This window comes from Lutra lutra, chromosome 13 (assembly GCF_902655055.1).
Source record: "Lutra lutra chromosome 13, mLutLut1.2, whole genome shotgun sequence".
Classification (NCBI taxonomy): domain Eukaryota; kingdom Metazoa; phylum Chordata; class Mammalia; order Carnivora; family Mustelidae; genus Lutra; species Lutra lutra.
This window is the reverse complement of record NC_062290.1, coordinates 42,416,905-42,434,942: the sequence shown is the minus strand read 5'-3', so window position 1 is coordinate 42,434,942 and position 18,038 is coordinate 42,416,905. Positions and strand designations below refer to the sequence as shown.

The 18,038-nt window shown below is 36.7% G+C and overlaps 1 protein-coding gene across 7 annotated transcripts in view; it reads right to left on the bottom strand.

Moving 5' to 3' along the window:
- The window catches only part of CCDC171 (coiled-coil domain containing 171), a 303,028-nt gene that overhangs the window by 118,855 nt on the left and 166,135 nt on the right, over positions 1–18,038 (bottom strand). For all 7 annotated transcript variants that reach the window (XR_007122375.1, XM_047700701.1, XM_047700703.1 and 4 more), the window contains one exon: positions 15,181–15,366. Coding sequence is in view for 6 of the 7 variants with exons in the window: in XM_047700701.1 (XP_047556657.1) it covers positions 15,181–15,366 (186 nt within the window). In the remaining variant the exon portion in view is untranslated. The remainder of the gene's footprint in view (positions 1–15,180; positions 15,367–18,038) is intronic.

The following is an 18,038-nucleotide window of genomic DNA, read 5'->3' as shown; positions in this document are numbered from 1 at the left end:
AATATAAGACAAAATGTAAGAACCACAGAGGATCAAGTCAGGATATTCAACTTCTGACAGACTAATAGGCGTTCCACAGAGAGAGAAGGAGGGGGGTTGAGGGGAAGCAGGAGAAAATGAGGTTGAATTCTGAAGCATCTATCCAGTATCATTCCACAAAGTAAGAACGTTAATCCTTCTGAGGATTAGCATCTGCCTCATTTTGGTGCTCTCCTGCCGCCAAGACTGAGCTAAACTTGAAGTAGGCTGACTTACCAACACTCACGTGAAGATAAGCTTTTGAAAGCTGAACAGCTGCAGATGAAGACATTTCTAGAATTATTCCAATTTCCATTTCTAGATATTTTAACCAATCTGCTTTTCTAAAAAAAAAAAAAAAAGCCATCAGAGAAAATAAAATGCCCCAGATTCTGAAAGAAAATACTGTATTGGAAATAGGATGGGCTGTGAAGTTGGGCTGATCCTGAACTGAAACACTGATGCCACAACCTACAAACACGTGATTCTGGGCAAATGTATTAATAACTCTGATCCTTAATTCATTATACATTTATATTTGTGTATTATCGTATGCATCTTTCCAAGTAATCGTGAGCATTACAGAAAGTGTAACAGAGTTTCTGGTCCACAGTAGTGATATTGTTGGTAAGACATTCAAGGTCCTCGTGAGATTCGCCAGGTGTGATAACCACATTCCCACTCTGCCTACATCATCAGAGGAACATTCTCTGAACTAATGCTAGGATAACTCAACTACTTACTGCCAGGCCTCACTTACTGCCTGTCTGTGTTTTCAGTTATCAGTTATGTGCTTTGTATTTTTAAGGCAGGAGTCCATAGCAAACAGAAGCAAATGGATAGGTTCTACTTCTAATAGGGTGAACTAGAAAAGTACTGTCATCTGAGATTTAGACATAGATGGAGGTAGAAGAAAAGCTGGGGTGATTCTCCTTATGTTCTGCCTGCCTACCATGAGAGGAGAGATGGGAGAGTTAGAGCAGGAGAAAAATAAACTCCTTCCATCTCTTTATTTATGATTACTTCCGTAAGCATAGTAAGTGGATTACCGCCATCAAAGTCTGAGAACCCAAGAGGAAAGGAAACATTTTAACAGCAGACTGGCCTCAAGTCTCAAGCCATGTAGATAATGACTATCTCATAATAATACTGTGAGCTATGTTGGAATTCAGGCAATGATTGGACCACCAGAGGCTGTCCAAGCAAATTATAAGGGACCATTTGTACACAAAGTACAATGATGAGTCTAGAGGTAAGACAATAGTAATGGATTAGTAAGAGAGCTATCAAATTGTACACAAATACTTGTTTCTTAAGAGTTTACCGTAGAGAAATCAGCCAGTTTCCTGCATGGACTTTGCTGTGTTTAGCTATTTTAATAAAGATTTTTATTAATTACAAAAAAAAAGAAAATCTTGTGAAATTCAGAGTTCTAATCTAGATCTTAGCGAAAGCACAGGCTTTGTCAATGAAGACCATAAGATCATGTAAATCAAAGCACTTGCTACCACCTGGGGGCAGCATACCACTAACTGTTGGAAACAACCTAAGGGCAAGGAGCCAACAGAAGACTTAACATTCAAATAACAAAGACCACACCCAAAACATGTCATAAAATAGGTTTTTACCAGTGTACATTCCACCATACATGCATACACTCAGATATACCTAGATGTATACTGTGTATATTTACATACTCAACTAATATATAAGTAGAAATAGTTATATATAGAATTGTTATATATAACTTGCACTATATATGTAAACATATAAATAAAATCTATGTAATTTACTTATATGGAGTATATAATTGTATAGTATGTGTATGTACATACATATAACTGTATATGTGTATTATATCTGTATATATATATGATTAAAACCAAAACATCAATGTCATTTTTTAATAAAATGGAAATTTTGATAATGAACTGTACAATTCCTTTTTGTAAAGTTCAAAAGAGACTTTTCTCTACTGTGTAGCCTAATTCAGAATATGATTAAATGGCTTGATAGGGGAAAATCAGATTCACTGCTATTGAATTTTCTTTAAGCAGGCAATATATGATAGATAATAGAAATATGCATACTTTCAAGTCTAGAAGCAATAATATCTTCTAAAACTGACCCCTAGAATGACTTTGTTCAAAGGCAAATAATTTTCTATTCTGTCATAAAATATTCTTATGATACACCAAAAAAATATGTGGCATTTATCAATTTTCTTTTAAAAAGGTGTGAAGCGGGGAGCCTGGGTGGCTCAGTCAGTTAAGCATCTGCCTTCAGGTCAGGTCATGATCTCAGAACCCTGGGATCAAGCCCCATAACCAGCTCCCTGCTCAGGGGGTGTCTGCTTCTCCCTCTCCCTCTGCTTCCTCCCCCCTGCTCATGCTCTGTCACTTTCTCTCTCACAAACAAATAAAATCTTAAAAACTAAAAATGTGTGAAGCATTTTATTTTTCTTAAATATAAAAATATGAAAATTTCCTGCTGTAATAAATTAATATTAAAATTTTCCAACCATAACACTCTTTAAAGCTATTAAGGATCTTAAAGAAAAACCTTCTAAGCAATATTAACAAACACATCCGGCTTTTATATAAAGCAGCCTCACATCATATATATTGTCAACTTTTTTTCCAATTATTTTTTCTTCATCTACACAATGTAAGCAATAATTCTTCTCTTAAAATGTCACAACTGTTAAATAAAATATTAAGAAGTGCCTTACCAATATGTCTAACTAAAGCATATACTTAGAAATGTTCGTTCTCCCTCTTTTCTAAAACTACACTACAGGAATATCCGGGTGGCTCAGTCAGTTGAGTGCCTGACTCTTGGTTTCTGCTCAGGTCATGATCTAAGGGTCGTGGGATCGAGCCCTGTGTTGGGCTTGTATTGAGCGTGGAGTCTGCTTAAGATTTTCTCTCTCCCTCTTGTTCTGTTCCTCCCCGACCAATAATAATAATAATAATAAACAACTACACTACAAATAACAAATTAACTTTACACAAAATTATTTGAAAACAACACCTATGTGGTGGAAAATTCATTGCTCATTTTATGCTCACTTACAAAACCAAAAACATACAGCTTTCCTTATCTGTCACACTGGTAAATGTTCTTGGCTTTGATTGGTGTTTTCATGGTAATACCTAATGATATCCAATGTTGGTGAAAATGGGGTCAAATATGTGCTCTTTTTTTTTTTAAGATTTATTTATTTTATTTATTTGAGGAGGGTAGGGGCACAGGGAGTAGGAGAGAGAGAATCTCAAGCAGACTTCATGCTGAGCTCAGAGCCCGATGCAAGGCTTGATCTCACAAGCCTGAGATCACCACCTGAGCCAAAACCAGAGCCCCACGTTCAACCGACTAAGCCACCCAGCACCCCAAGCAGGTGCTCTTATATACCTTTTCAGATATATACACCAGAAGAAATACAGATCTGAAAAAAATGTTCATAGTATTAAACACACACATACACACACACACACACACACACCAATTTAAAAGTATATTTTTGACACAATAAATCCTGCTTCTTGAGCTCTATCCTGAGACTATAATCAGCTATGTAGTCAAAGACTTAAATATAAAGTACTCATCTTAATTTTAGTAGTGGAAAATGGATACATTGTGAATATCCAACAACGAGAAAATAGTTAAATATATTTTAACACATAAGATGGAATAGGATGTGGCTTATTGAGATAAGCATCTTAAATAATTTTAACATTGACATTTATTGTCAATCCCATTCACCCAGTTGCTAAGAATTATCCTTGACTCCTCTCTTTCACACGTCACACCTAATCCACCAGAAATTCTGCACATTTTACCATCAAAATGCAAATATATCCAGAATTTCATTATTCTTTACTGCGAGCACCCTGTTCCAAGCCACCATTATCTCTGGGCTAGATCATACTGTTAGCCTCTAACTGGTGTCTGTTTCTACTTTGGCATACCTACGGTCTAAATTCTAACAGATGTCAGAATGGTGTGAATGTAAATGTCAAAGTAATACCACTCTGCCTAAAAAACAAGATATAGCACTATATATAGCAGACTTCCAGTTTTATTTGCCAAATATGAATGATGGCTACATATGTGTGACAATGGATCTGCATATATTTTGGTTTTTTTTACCCTAGGTTTTTAAAGTTTTTCTTACTTTGATCATGTTTTATCAGAAAAACAAATTAGGTAATGTTTGTAAAAAATTTTACATAAAGTTGAACTGTATTATTCAAAATACTTTCAATAATATTTAAAATAGATCTAACCAAAGATTAGATTCAATTAAGAAACATGTCAACTCTAATCTCAAATTGCCACTTGCTGACCACAAATTTAAACATGGAGAAGGCATTTTAAAATTATATATGAGAGCATACACTTCAAAAAAAAGTAAATTATGTCATGGTAAGTTTAAACAGAAAAGGAATTTTATTTTAGTATATATTTTTATGTTGTTCAGATTAACAAAATAGGAATAACAACTTTTTATGAATCTTCTAGATTCTAGCTTGAATCGTCTCTGCTAAATTAATGTTTTTAAAAAATGTTCTCAGAGCTGTTGTTTTCTTAATTCTTTTTTCTCTGACCTTGAAATATAATTGACTACCCTTTAGGTCTCAATGGTATAAGTCATTAGGAAGATAAAAAATATATGGGATTAAAGTAAAAAATGATAAGACTTAAATTAAGTAATGACGTTAATAATCCTACTTTATGAAAGTGGGTTATGTGATAGATGTTAATTATTATTATAATCAGGGTTTATCAAGTAAAAAAATGCTTAAATTTTATAAGGTAAATGAATTTGAGGCCTCTTTTGTTAAAAGCTACTAGAGGAAATATGGCTATTTATTCAAAATTATGTAAATAAGTGACTTCGGTGCAACAGTCACCTTCTATACCCCCAGAGTATGTAAAATAATTTTAGTAATAATATAAAAGTTAGTACTTTTTTAACAAAAAGAAGGTAAATATTCATAAAATGTGACCCTTTGTCATCCAAGTCCAAAATATCCCTGCAAATTATTCCATTTGAATTTTTAAAAACATACTCTTATGCTCTTTCTTCTTGCTCCTTTCCCATCCATAATCTAAGTGTCATTACGTTTCTGAACGGAAAATAATAAAGCACAGGTTAATTTTCTATTAAAATTGAGACATAAGCAAGAAAAAACCAGAGCAGCCGCAGGAAGGTTAGGAACAATCCAGGGAGCTTGAAAGAGACGTCTTTGAGACCCTGTGAGTCTGCTTCCAGTTGATGGACACTACACAAGACAGCAGAAGTAGGCAAGGTGACAGAAATGATGACAAAAACGCTGAGGCCCCTGGGTGGTGCAGTCAGTTGAGTGACCAACTCTTGGTTCCAGCTCAGGTCATGATCTCAGGGTTTTGAGATCAAGTCCCAAGTCGGACTCCAAGCTCAGTGAGCAGTCTGCTCAAGTTTCTCTCTCCCTCTCCCCCCACCCCTCCCATGCTCATTCTTTTTAAAAAAAATGATGACGAAAAAGGGCACGTAAATAAGAGCCGGACCCAAATTAGACAAAGGAACTATCTGGGAGACTTGCTGTGAATAAATCTTTACTTTTTCCCTAAGCCATTCTCTCTCAACCAATGTCTGCAGAATTCCAAAACTGTGACAATTCGGAGAATTTAAGATTTTATAATAGTTTCAGAAGCTCTCACCCACTGTCATATCAAAAATCTCACTAAGCATTAAGATAATAGTATTCTTTTTTAAATTCAATATATTCTCCACAAAGTCAAGTACTATACTCTCCATACAGCAATGGCTCAAATATGTGTATTTATTAGATGAACAAAATTTATTTTTTAAGAATGATAAATCTGGGGGGGATTTTTTAACTTTACAGAAAGATTATTGGCTTTATTAAGTTATCCTATCAATATAAAAATGTTTAAATTTTCTATAAATAATAAATACATCTAATATATTTCAGATATAATTGAAAGTTATCAGAATTTAATAGGTACCTAACTTTTCTCAGGAAAAAAATGAGGAACAACTAGAGTTATATGTTTATTCTAATCCTAATGATTTAGTCATTCTTAATGTCAAACTTAGTAGGGAGAGAGCAAAATTTAAAAAAAAAAATCTCTTCATATAACCAATGTCATTTCAGGACTGTTAATTCAGTTTCTCCTTACTCTAATCTATTAATATTTTTCTAAATGCACAGATCTAATGCCCATCAGCAAATGAATAACTAAACAAACCATGATATTTACAGTATGGAATTCTGTGCATTGACTAAAATGATAGTTCATTTAAGGTTTGTTGCTTAAGGCTCAAAGAGTTTTAAACTATTTTAGTCCAGACTGTGGTTTCTGAGGCAACACAATTGCCTCAAAAAGTTGGCAGGTTTTTAATCTGTTTGCTTCCAGTCAGTGCCACGTACCAATAAGTACTCCAAGACTCTTGGAGGTACCCTCCTTCCTGGTGTGCCTGTTTCCATATGCCCACGTGTGCATGCAGGCATTGACCTTAATGGTGATGACCCTGCACCCAGCTAGGTAACAGGTGAGAATAAGAGAACTATCCCTCTAATCTGTTCTAAGCCAATGCCTCATACTTAGGTGTTGGTTAGAGCATCAGCCCATTTTCAGGTACAAATTTCTGTATTAGCTCCTGAAACTATTTTACCTCACAGGTTGACTCCCTTATTACCGTAACTCTGTTTATTTTAATCATTTTTTTCACGTATGTCATTAAAAAAATATATGTAAGGCAGAATCCAAGATGAAATGGTTCGTATAAATGTGACTAAATTTAAATCTAAGCTTAAAGTCAAGAAAAAAATAATAACGTACTTTACATATGAAATAAAGAAATGCTTCCTAACAAAACTGCTTCAGGGGTGGGGCGCCTGGGTGGCTCAGTCAGTTAAATGGCTGCCTTCAGTTCAAGTCACAATCCCAGCATCCTGGGATCCAGTCCTGCATTGGGCTCCCGCTCAGCGGAAAGTCTACTTCTCCCTCTACCCCTCCCCCCCTTGCTCATACACTCTCTCTCAATCTCTCTCTCTCTCTCAAATAAATAAAATCTTAAAAATAAAACTGTTTCAGAGGTTCAGTAGTACTAATGATATTATAGACAATGTAAAATACCTTGGGAATGGAGTGGGGAAGTGGGGAAAAGATAATAAATCTTTAACTTGTTCCACTTTTTTCCATATGACATTTTCCATATCCATTTGTCTATAGCTCCCAATCATAGAGAGGTATGCTAGATCTATGCAGTTCCCACCTTCAAACCATGTTCCCTTTGCTGACTTGAGATCTTAGAGAATTTAATAACTATTAAACTAGTTCCATTAATTCAAAATCAGTAACAGAAAGCTGTCTTTCGGGATGCCTGGGTGGCTCAGTTGGTTAAGCGGCTGCCTTCAGCTCAAGTCATGATCCCAGCGTCCTGGGATCGAGTCCCACATCAGGCTCCTTGCTCGGCAGGGAGCCTGCTTCTCCCTCTGCCTCTGCCTGCCTGCCACTCTGTCTGCCTGTGTTCACTCTCTCTGACAAAAAAAAAAAAAAAAGCCGTCTTTCCTAAGCCCACAGATTTTAAGATTTTCTCTTTGTCTCTGCTATTCTATAGATTCATTACTCTGTTTCTAGGCACTTTATTCATTTTTTTCATCCTGCTCACAGTTCAGTGATTTCCTTTAATTTGAGAAGTTACTCTTTCTTTAAATCTATAAAACTTTTAGTCATTCACGCTCAAAATATTGCTTTGCCCTGATTCTGCTTCTAAAAGTTTATTAAATATTTTTCAGTCAATTTTACTCTACTTTCATTCTTTTATTAAATATATATCATTCTCGGGATGCCTGCGTGGCTCAGCCAGTTAAGTGTTTGCCTTTGGCTTGGGTCATGATCCCAGGGTCCTGGGGATTGAGTCCTGCATCGGGCTCCCTGCTCAGTGGGAGTCTGCTTCTCCCTCTCCCTCTGCCTGCTGCTCCCCCTGCTTGTTCTCGCTCTCTCTGACGAATAAATAAATAAAATCTTTTATGTGTGTGTGTGTGTGTGTAATTCTCTTTTTTGTTGGTATTAACTTCCTATTCTCCACCACTTTGTCTCTGCAGAGAATTCTGGATGATTTCCTCACTATCTTTCAGTTCCCTAACATTTCTTCAATGTCTATCCAATGTTCAAACTGTTCACTGCATTTTTAATTTCAATGACATCTTCATTTCATGTCTTATAATTTCTATTCATACCTTATTTCTCACAATATTTAAAAACACTTAAAGTATAATCTAAAGTAACTTTCAACCTGAAAAGTCTTAGAAAGGGAGAATTTGCTCTCTCTGCCTATTTTCAAGATGGGACATCTCTTCCTTCAGACTTGGACCTCAGACCGGAACTAACACTATTGTCTCTCCTGCTTCTCAGGCTTTCAGACTCTAACTGGAACTACACCACCGACTCTCCTGGGTCTGCAGCTTGCCAACTGCAGATCCTGGGACTTCCAGCCTCGACAACCGTGTGAACCAATTCCTTATGATAAATCTCCGCCTACATCCTTCTTTGTCTCTTTAGAGTGTCCACTGTACTTGGCTGGGTTCTCATAACTACAAGGATGAACACTCTTTGTACATATGAAAAACATAAATATATACACACACATATGTATATACGCAAACACACACACACAATTCTCTGGAGAATCCATTCTAATACAAAACCATCTACACTGATACAGGGGAACAAACAGCATGGGCATACTCCCTCTCACACACACAACACACATACAATCATGTTCTCTAAAAACACATAAATTCCATATTGTCTAAAGAAAGCCTCTTACACATTCTGGTTGCTTTGGTCTTCCTCATCTCAGGCTTTATCGGTCTCACCTTTAATTGCTTTATAAAGCTAGTTTTTCTTCCTCTTTTTGATAGAGGTCTAAGGCTGCCCTGTATATTGTCCACTGGTTGTATAAATGGGAATAGTTTTAAAAACTTAGCATCATTTTATATGTACAATGCCTGCGAAGCAGATATGAATAAAGTGTGAAAAAATTTTAAAATGTGTGAAAATTAAAAAAAAATAAAAGTACCTTTCAACATTGAGTATTCCTACCACCTGAGGTGCAATTTTCTCATTGATGTGCAATTCATTTCTTCACATGGTTGTAATATTGAACTTTCCATAAAAGTCTCCTGTGCTCTCTATAAAGCACCCCTACTGAATATTCTCAAGCCTTCTTCTATCAGTCACACGGGTTCTGCAAGGCATGGGCCATACAGAAGATCACTGCTCAGCAGGGCAGCCCTTGGACATGAAGGGAGCATAAACTGAGACCTGACTTTCATGGTTGGCACAAGCCTGGCCTTCCATTTCCTTTGTGACTTTTTCCCCTACCCGATGTCCAGAGTAGATATCAAATTCCCCTGTAGCTGGCAGACAGGAACATCTCCTCTCCACTTCCCCATGGGGCAGCCCTTCCCAACCCCCAGCTTCACACCGGTAGCTCTTTTCTAGTCTAATCTCAGGGAAGCCTGGATTTCCCTAACGTTGGGATTACCAACTCTAGCCCCCAGCTCGGTGTGTACACCACAGTGAGTTCCCTACACTTCTCTTCTCACTGCCTGTTTGTGGATATCCTCTCTATTTCTAGTCTCTCAGTATTTTGCTCACCTCGCTTTAAGCATGGCTATCTATTGCACAATTCGTTTGTGATATATTATCTAGTTTCCACTCCATGTGTTTGGGGTAAGAAGGAAAGTCCTTTCACATGAGCAAAATTTTGATACCATGAAAATGACAAGGACAGTATGAGAGAGATAAATAATAAAACAATCAAATTAAGAACACCGATTTTAAAGTCCTAAGTGAAAAATTAACAAACTGAGTGCAGAAATGTATTTTTAAAAATCAACACAACTAAACGGGGTTGATTTAGGTATGTGAGGCTGGCTTAACATTAGAATACTGAATAATGTAATGTGGGGGTCAGCAACTTCAGATACGAAATAGTTTGGGCTTTCTGCTCACCTATAGTTCCTGTCACATGTTCTTTGGGCTGCTACTTTGTTTTTTAAGATCCTTTAAACATTAAAAACCATTCTTTGCTCACGGGCCATACAAACCCAGGCTGTGTGCCATAGTTTGCCAATCCCCGATATAATGCAACACACCAACAGAATAAGGGAGACAAATCATAATTATCCCCACAGATACATAAAAATGTATGGGATAATATCCAACATTCATTCACGATATTTTTATTTATGCATCATCCAGGAAGAAAACTCCTTTAACCCAATAAGGATTTATCAAACTTCCTTCTTTTTTTTTTTATTTCTCTTCAGCATTAACAGAATTCATTGTTTATGCACCACACCCAGTGCTCCATGCAATACATGCCCTCTCTAATACCCACCACCTGGCTCCCCCAACCTCCTACCCCCCCACCCCTTCAAAACCCTCAGATTGTTTTTCAGAGTCCATAGTCTCTCATGGTTCATCTCCCCTTCCAATTCCCTCAACTCCCTTCTCCTCTCCATCTCCCCTTGTCCTCCGTGTTATTTGTTATGCTCCACAAATAAGTGAAACCATATGATAATTGACTCTCTCTGCTTGACTTATTTCACTCAGCATAATCTCTTCCAGTCCCGTCCATGTTGCTACAAAAGTTGGGTATTCATCCTTTCTGATGGAGGCATAGTACTCCATAGTGTATATGGACCACATCTTCCTTATCCATTCGTCCATTGAAGGGGGCATCTTGGTTCTTTCCACAGTTTGGCAACCGTGGCCATTGCTGCTATGAACATTGGGGGTACAGATGGCCCTTCTTTTCACTACATCTGTATCTTTGGGGTAAATACTCAGTAGTACAATTGCAGGGTCATAGGGAAGCTCTATTTTTAATTTCTTAAGGAATCTCCACACTGCAAACTTCCTTCTTAATGGAGAGACTTAAGAAAGTCTCTTCAAGGCGGAGAGCAAGATAAGGATACCTGCTTCCCCTACCCCAACTCAGCATTGAACACTAGCCAGTGAAGTCAGAAAAAAATATAAAGGTTTGGAAAGAAAAAATAAACTGTCACTAATAGAACAAATAATATAATGTTCTGTGTAGAAAACCCTGGAAAGTACATATCAAGTATTACTCAAATTGGTAAGAGAGTTTAGCAATGTGGCTGAATATAAGATTAACATACCTTTCCGTGTGCCAGTTTCTTTGTCAAATTCCGTCTGTTGAGGGGCTCCTTAAAGAACTAAATTAGGCAAGCTTTCTTTCAGAGAAAATCTTCCACTAGCTTCTGCCCAGACACTACCGACATGAAATTATCCCACTCAGGTTACTAGGCCGTTCCTTAGTGTGGGAGCCTCGGGCTCAAGGCCTGATCTGCTGGTGGAGCCCAAAGCTCTGTCTCCTTCTAAAAGTGCCCAAAGCTCTTCTAACATTGGCTTTGATATCTGCCTGCAGGGTAAGCCCCACGTCTGTTCACAGTGCTAATGCAGATTCCACACACTGGGGTTTGTTGGTGTTAGAATACTTTTGTCCTTGGGAGATTCCTTTACTCCTTGATGCACTACTGTAATACAGGAAGTATCTTGGTCAAAATCTAGCTGTAACATAAAGGAAGCCCTTTCTGAACATCACATCCAACGTATGATTTATAAAGAAACTATTACATATAGAAAAATGACTAAAAACAAAACTCCAGAATGTTAATTGGTTGTTTTCAGATGATAAGTTATAAGTAACTTGTTTTCTCTTCTGTATTTTCCGTATCTTGTATTCACAATCTATTTTGTTTTTATAAAGAAGCAAGGCACCTTTTTTTTTTTTTTTTTAGGATTGTATTTATTTATTAGAGAGAAGACAAGCAGAGGGAGAGGCAGAGGCAGAGGGAGAAGCAGGCTCCCCAGTGAGCAGGGAGCCTAATGCAAGGACTCGATCCCAGATCAGTATCAAGATCTGGGCTGATGGTAGACGCTTAACTGACTGAGCCACTCAGGCATCTCAAGACACTTTACTTTTTCTTCTTTTTTTTTTTAAGATTTTATTTATTTGACAGAGAGAGAGAGATACAAGTAGGCAGAGAGGCAGGCAGAGAGAGAGAGGGGAGGAAGCAGGCTCCCTGCCGAGCAGAGAGCCTGATGCGGGGCTCGATCCCAGGACCTGGGATCATGACCTGAGCTGAAGGCAGAGGCCTTAAGCCACTGAGCCACCCAGGCGCCCCGACACTTTACTTTTTAAAACAAGTTATGCACAGGACAAATAAAAAACTATTCATTTAACTATTACTGAAAAAACACAAAAGAATATTTATCAACAATATACTTGCTTTTCAACCAGTATCCTAATTAATTCTCATAAAAATTCTGTAACATAAGCATCATTATCCCTAATTTTGCAGAAGATGAAACTGAGGCTTAGAAAGGTTAAGTTATTTGCCCAAGTGACAGAATGGGGATTTGAATTCAGAAATACTTGTTCCAAGGCCAGTGCTTTTTCTGCTGAACTGTGCTGCCTCCCACAAGAGAGCATTTTCACATCACCACCTGCTAGTTCTAATTAAGAGATAGTAATTAAACAATTCTCCACTCCTGACAACAATATTTAAGCTACTGGCATTTTAAAGAAATTAATATGAACAGCTTTTTATCTTGTGGAAGGTACTACACCTAAACACAAACTCCAAGCTATTACAGAAAGAAAAGACTCCAATAGGACACAGTTATATGCTTTGTCAAACCCTAGTTAATTGTATTATCTCTTAACGGGACATGAAGCATAAAAGTGTTGACCAATGTATTTCTAAAAATGTTCGACTTGACTAGTAATCAAAGAAATACAAATTAGAGTGACAAGGCCGTATTGATGAAATTGGCAAAGTTTTTTAAGTAGAAATAACCAGGTTGGGTAAAGAGTGAAACTGCTATACATTTTAGGAGAGAAGTTAATTCATAAATATTTGCTGTAGGCCAATTTATAATATTTACACTTTAAAATTCGTGTGGCCTTTCACCTAGGAATTCCTCATCTAGGAAGTTATGCTAAGGAAATAATCACAGATATGTATATAAGGATTTAGCCACAGGGCTACTCATCTTAGAACTACATGGAAGGAGGAAAGGGAGGAAGGAAGGAAGGAAGGAAGGAAGGAAGGAAGGAAGGAAGGAAGGAAAGAAACTGAAATGAAAGTAATCCTAAAATAAGAAACTAGGTTAATTAACTATGCATATTCAAAAGAATTCCATCAGCCACGAAAGATGATGACACTGCTATATTTATTGTCATGGGAAAAAATTGTTGACATGATGATTTTAGAAAATAAATTAAAAATTATATATAACAGTATTATTGTATTTTCACTAACCTATATTTGGTTATATTTCTATTATTTATAAAAGAGAAGGACTGAAATAATATACAACAAAATCTTGACTATAGATATATCTGATGATGTGATTTGGGATTCTTTTAACTTTCATTTTTCTTCTATTTTCTTATTTTTATGCAATGGAATTTATTTGTGTAAAAAAAGGAGAAAAAATTTTGATATCACAGAATCATATCAGCTAGTAAAAATGTCTACAACTATTATTAATATATATCAAGTAATATGTTATGAAATAGTATGTACATTCTCATTTATGTAAGAAAAACTATATATTAGGTTGAACCATACAAAACTGCTGGCATTTGTCTGTTTTTCATTTATAAAAACAGCAATTTCAAGTGGGTCAACTTAATACACATATTAGGAAAAATACATTCCAAAATATTAATAGTATCCTAGGAGTTCTAGGAGGCCTTTTTTTTTTTTTTCGTTAAGGTCATCTATATTTCCTTCTTTAAATTCATCTGTATTTTCTTTTTTAAATTTCACTAATTTCTGATTTTTTCTAAAACACTAAATCCCAGTCTCTATATTTATAGGCCAGAAGACCCCAAGCAAGTCAACTGAACTTTCTTAGTTTCATTAAAAAAAACAATGGGTGGGGGCCACGTGGGTAGATCAGTCTGTTGAGCCTCTACCTTCGGCTCAGGTCATGATCTCAGCGTCCTGGGATTGAGCCCTGCATCAGGCTCCTTCCTCAGGAGGAAACCTGCTTCTCCACCTGTCTCTACTGCTCCACCTGCTTGTGCTATCTCTGTCAAATAAATAATATCTTTTTTAAAAATGGGAATATACCAAACACAAAAATAAATTCAAAATGGATTCAAGACCTAATGTGAGACTTGAAGCCATAAAAATCCTAGAGGAGAACACAAACAGTAATCTCTTTAACATCAGCCATAGCAACTTCCTTCTAGATACATCTCCTGAGGCCAGAGAAACAAAAGCAGAAATGGACTATTAGGACTTCAGGATAAAATGCTTCTGCACAGCAAAGGAAACAATCAACAAAACTACAAGACAACTTACAGAAGGAGATATTTGCAGATGACATATCTAATAAAAGATCAATATTCAAAATAGATGAAGAATTTGTAAGACTCAACACCCAAAAAATAATAATCCAATTTAAAAGTGGACAGAAGACATGAATACACATTTTTCCAAAGAAGACATACAGTACAATGCTATTATACTTTATAGTCAACATTTCCCAAAGATACCACAGTCCTAAATCCATTAATGAAACTTTCTAAATGACAACTATTTTATTCTTTTCTCTTCTAAGTAGCTTTGCCACAAATATATGACAGAGAGAACAACTTTCCCTAACCAAACCATCCTCCTCCCCAGACATGCACTTATATAAGAATCAGACAGACCCAGACCCAAAACTTTTCAAAATCCAAAAGATATGTAGAGTTTCAATGTCCAGGAGGCAAAAAACAAGTAAAAGAAAAGAACTAAAGAGAAGAGGAAACAAGAAAGTTAAATGAAAAAAAAACTTAAAACAGTAATTATTACTGGAAAAACCCCTACTTTGTTTTCAGCTATCAAGTAAAACCTACTTCTACATTTTCGATACATGTGAATGCACACTTGGAATTGAGGTCCCAGAAGCAAGTTCATTCCATCCTTATGAACTTGTACAGGATAAAATTTCAGATCTTGGGTTCTATTCCCTAGCCAGGAGATATAAATGATTCCCTGGAAGATCCACACCTACAGGAAACAAACGACTACGCAAGAGATACTGTCCTACCTTAACAGCTTCTCCTAGAGTTTGGTTTTTGTCAGCTTCCTCACTGGAATGCAGTTCAAGTCTGTAATTCAACTCCTGTAGCTGCTGTGCCTGCTCGTTCAGTAGCATTTGGGCCTGTTGTTCCCGAAGTAATGCATTATTCAGTTCTTCACATGCACTTTCAAACTTCTCATGGGTGATCAATTTCTGAAAAGAGGTTAAAAAATTCAGTTATAAGCTAGCTGCATGGTTGTATCATTTAATCTTCAGAATTTGATTTGCCAACATAGACCGTAACACACACATTTCTAAGTGTCTAATACATGACAAAAGTACAACTTGTTTTTCTTAATCTCACAAATCAAGATTAAAAAAATAACTGATTTCTAACGCAGAACAGCTATATTCCCAAAGTGATCATTTTTAGTCAAATAAAATCTTAGGAAACTTATTTCAAGTTCACATAAATCTATAATGCTCAGTTTACGCATTTTCATACATTAGCACTTTTTATAAAGAATGCGATTGCAGGAACTAAAGCCTTTAACGAGTGCTGATGATTTTAAGTGATTACGTGAAAATCTGTGTTCGGCATACATTACTATTCACGTCTCCCTGGTCAAACAACCTCTCCTTCAAGAGTCCTTACCAGACCATCCCTTGCCCCCTCCTCTGACACCTCACACGGCCATACCATATTCTATTATTTTCTTTACAGTCATTATCATTATCTAAATTCACTTCATGTAACTATTCCCTTTTTTACTGCCTGTCTGCACTCTGCCACCAACCACATGTTTAAGGATGGTGGGCAGAGACCTCATTCTGCTTTCTCACCCAACACACAGTAGAGTGCCTGGTACTCAGTAGTGCCCAGCAGATATTTGTTGAGCGAAAGAATATTCCTACATAAACATCTACAAATAAAACTTTGCACCAGAGTATACAGCAGAGTTTTTACAGTATCATCTAAATCTAAAGACTGCTTTCAAGAATGGAGCGATACATCTGTCTAAACAGTTCTAGCCAGGGGCCATCCCTTAAAGGGTGGGGAATCCACGGCAGGACACACATGTATTATCTCCTGTTCAAAACAATTAAGCAAATGAAAATTAATTACAGCAGACAACAAGAGACATCTTGATCTTGAAGAACAAAGTGTGGGAATGTTTCACACAAGGGAAGCGACCTGAGAAACATATATGGAAAACTAAAAGGCACGGTACAAGTCAATTAACCACGCTGTATATATAAATATTTATGTCTATTTAAGACTGATAACTTTCCCATTGGTGAAAAGATTTAAAGGTAAATATAATTAACCACAAATATAAAGCAAATTGATTTAAATTTTTTTTAATTTGGGGGGGAGGGGAAGAGCAGAATAAAAATCCTATCGATTCTAGGCATCTGGAATATATAAACCAGTGCAGCTGAATGTGGACTTTATCTGTGAGTTTTCTGCCACATGACACAAATGTGTTTGGCTACAGTTTCCTCATGGGCCAACAACAGCAAGCATGCATCTCAGGCAGAGAAAAAACGTTCTGGCTAGAACTAAGTTTGAGGATAAGTTTATTACTTGGCTCTTTCTGTATCATAATATAGTTTTAACTCAGTTTTACTTTCGCCCCAGGTACCTTGCCTCTGCCTCCCACAAGCAACTGTCTTTTACTATTATTTGCCTTTTGAAAGGTAGATATAACGCACTCCTCAACACTGATTAAATTTTAAAGTATCACATAAACAACAGCAACATTCTAGCACAAAAATAGACAGGGAATGATTTACCTTAGTCGGCACAAGGTAACAGGAATGATCCCAAGCACAGAGGAAAGAAAGTTGCCTCATTTCCTGAGAGTCCTCTAGGATCCTGTATTGGATGTATCTCTGATACTTTTACAGTGTTTAGATGTGCAGGAACACTTATCTTGTACTCCCTCCTAACAGCTGCCTTACTCTCCACATTGTCCCATTACAGCTAAACCCTCCACTTCGAGAACATCAGCTTTAACGGCCTCCTCTGGGCACTCTTGTTCATTTCAACCTCTTACCTACCATCCCTCTCTCCCCTGATGCCACGGCGCTCTTCTCAGTCTTATGAACAGATATTTTTATACTACTTCTACCTTTTATTTGTTATGTTGTTTTAAAGTATCACTCCTCGTCATCAGACCATCTGTCACTTGACCTCTATAAATCATGATGGCCATCATTTCCCAGGAATTCTACCCACTCCTCCAAAATTTCTCCTTCACACTAAAACTTGGCTAATTTTAACCTCTCTCTTGTCTATCTATCCTTCCCAGAGACTGGCTCAATTCTGTTCACTCTTCAGAAAGTAAACAGAATCAAACAAGTAGAGCGAAGGAGAATAAGAAAGAGATGGTGTGGAAAAGCAGCTATAAGGACTAATAAAGCAAAAAAAGAAAAGAGAAAAAAATCATGGGAGTTGTCTGTTCAGGAACAACTGTCAGTAGATGAACACAATGCTCAGAAGCAATAAAAACACTGAACAGCTTTTGTAGGCAGGATGTTTCCCTTTACATTACAATTTTAGACCAACTATAAAGAAGCTATTTTATCTTCCTCCTATGCACTTTGACTGAATTCAGGGAAAAATGAGGATTGCAAGTACACTCTCCATTTTTTAAAAGAAAGTAGCATCATTTTTCGATGCAGTAGCATCTGTTCTGTTTTTAATGAAACAACCCTTTATTAACACAGCTATATAGAGATGTTAACCACTGTAGTGAAGTAGTTAAAAGCATTTGTTTTGGAACCAGATTACTCAGGTCCAAATCTTGTCAATTCTACTTACTAACTTTGTGATTCTGGGCAAGTTACCAGCTGCTCCATGTCCCATGTTCCTCGTTTAT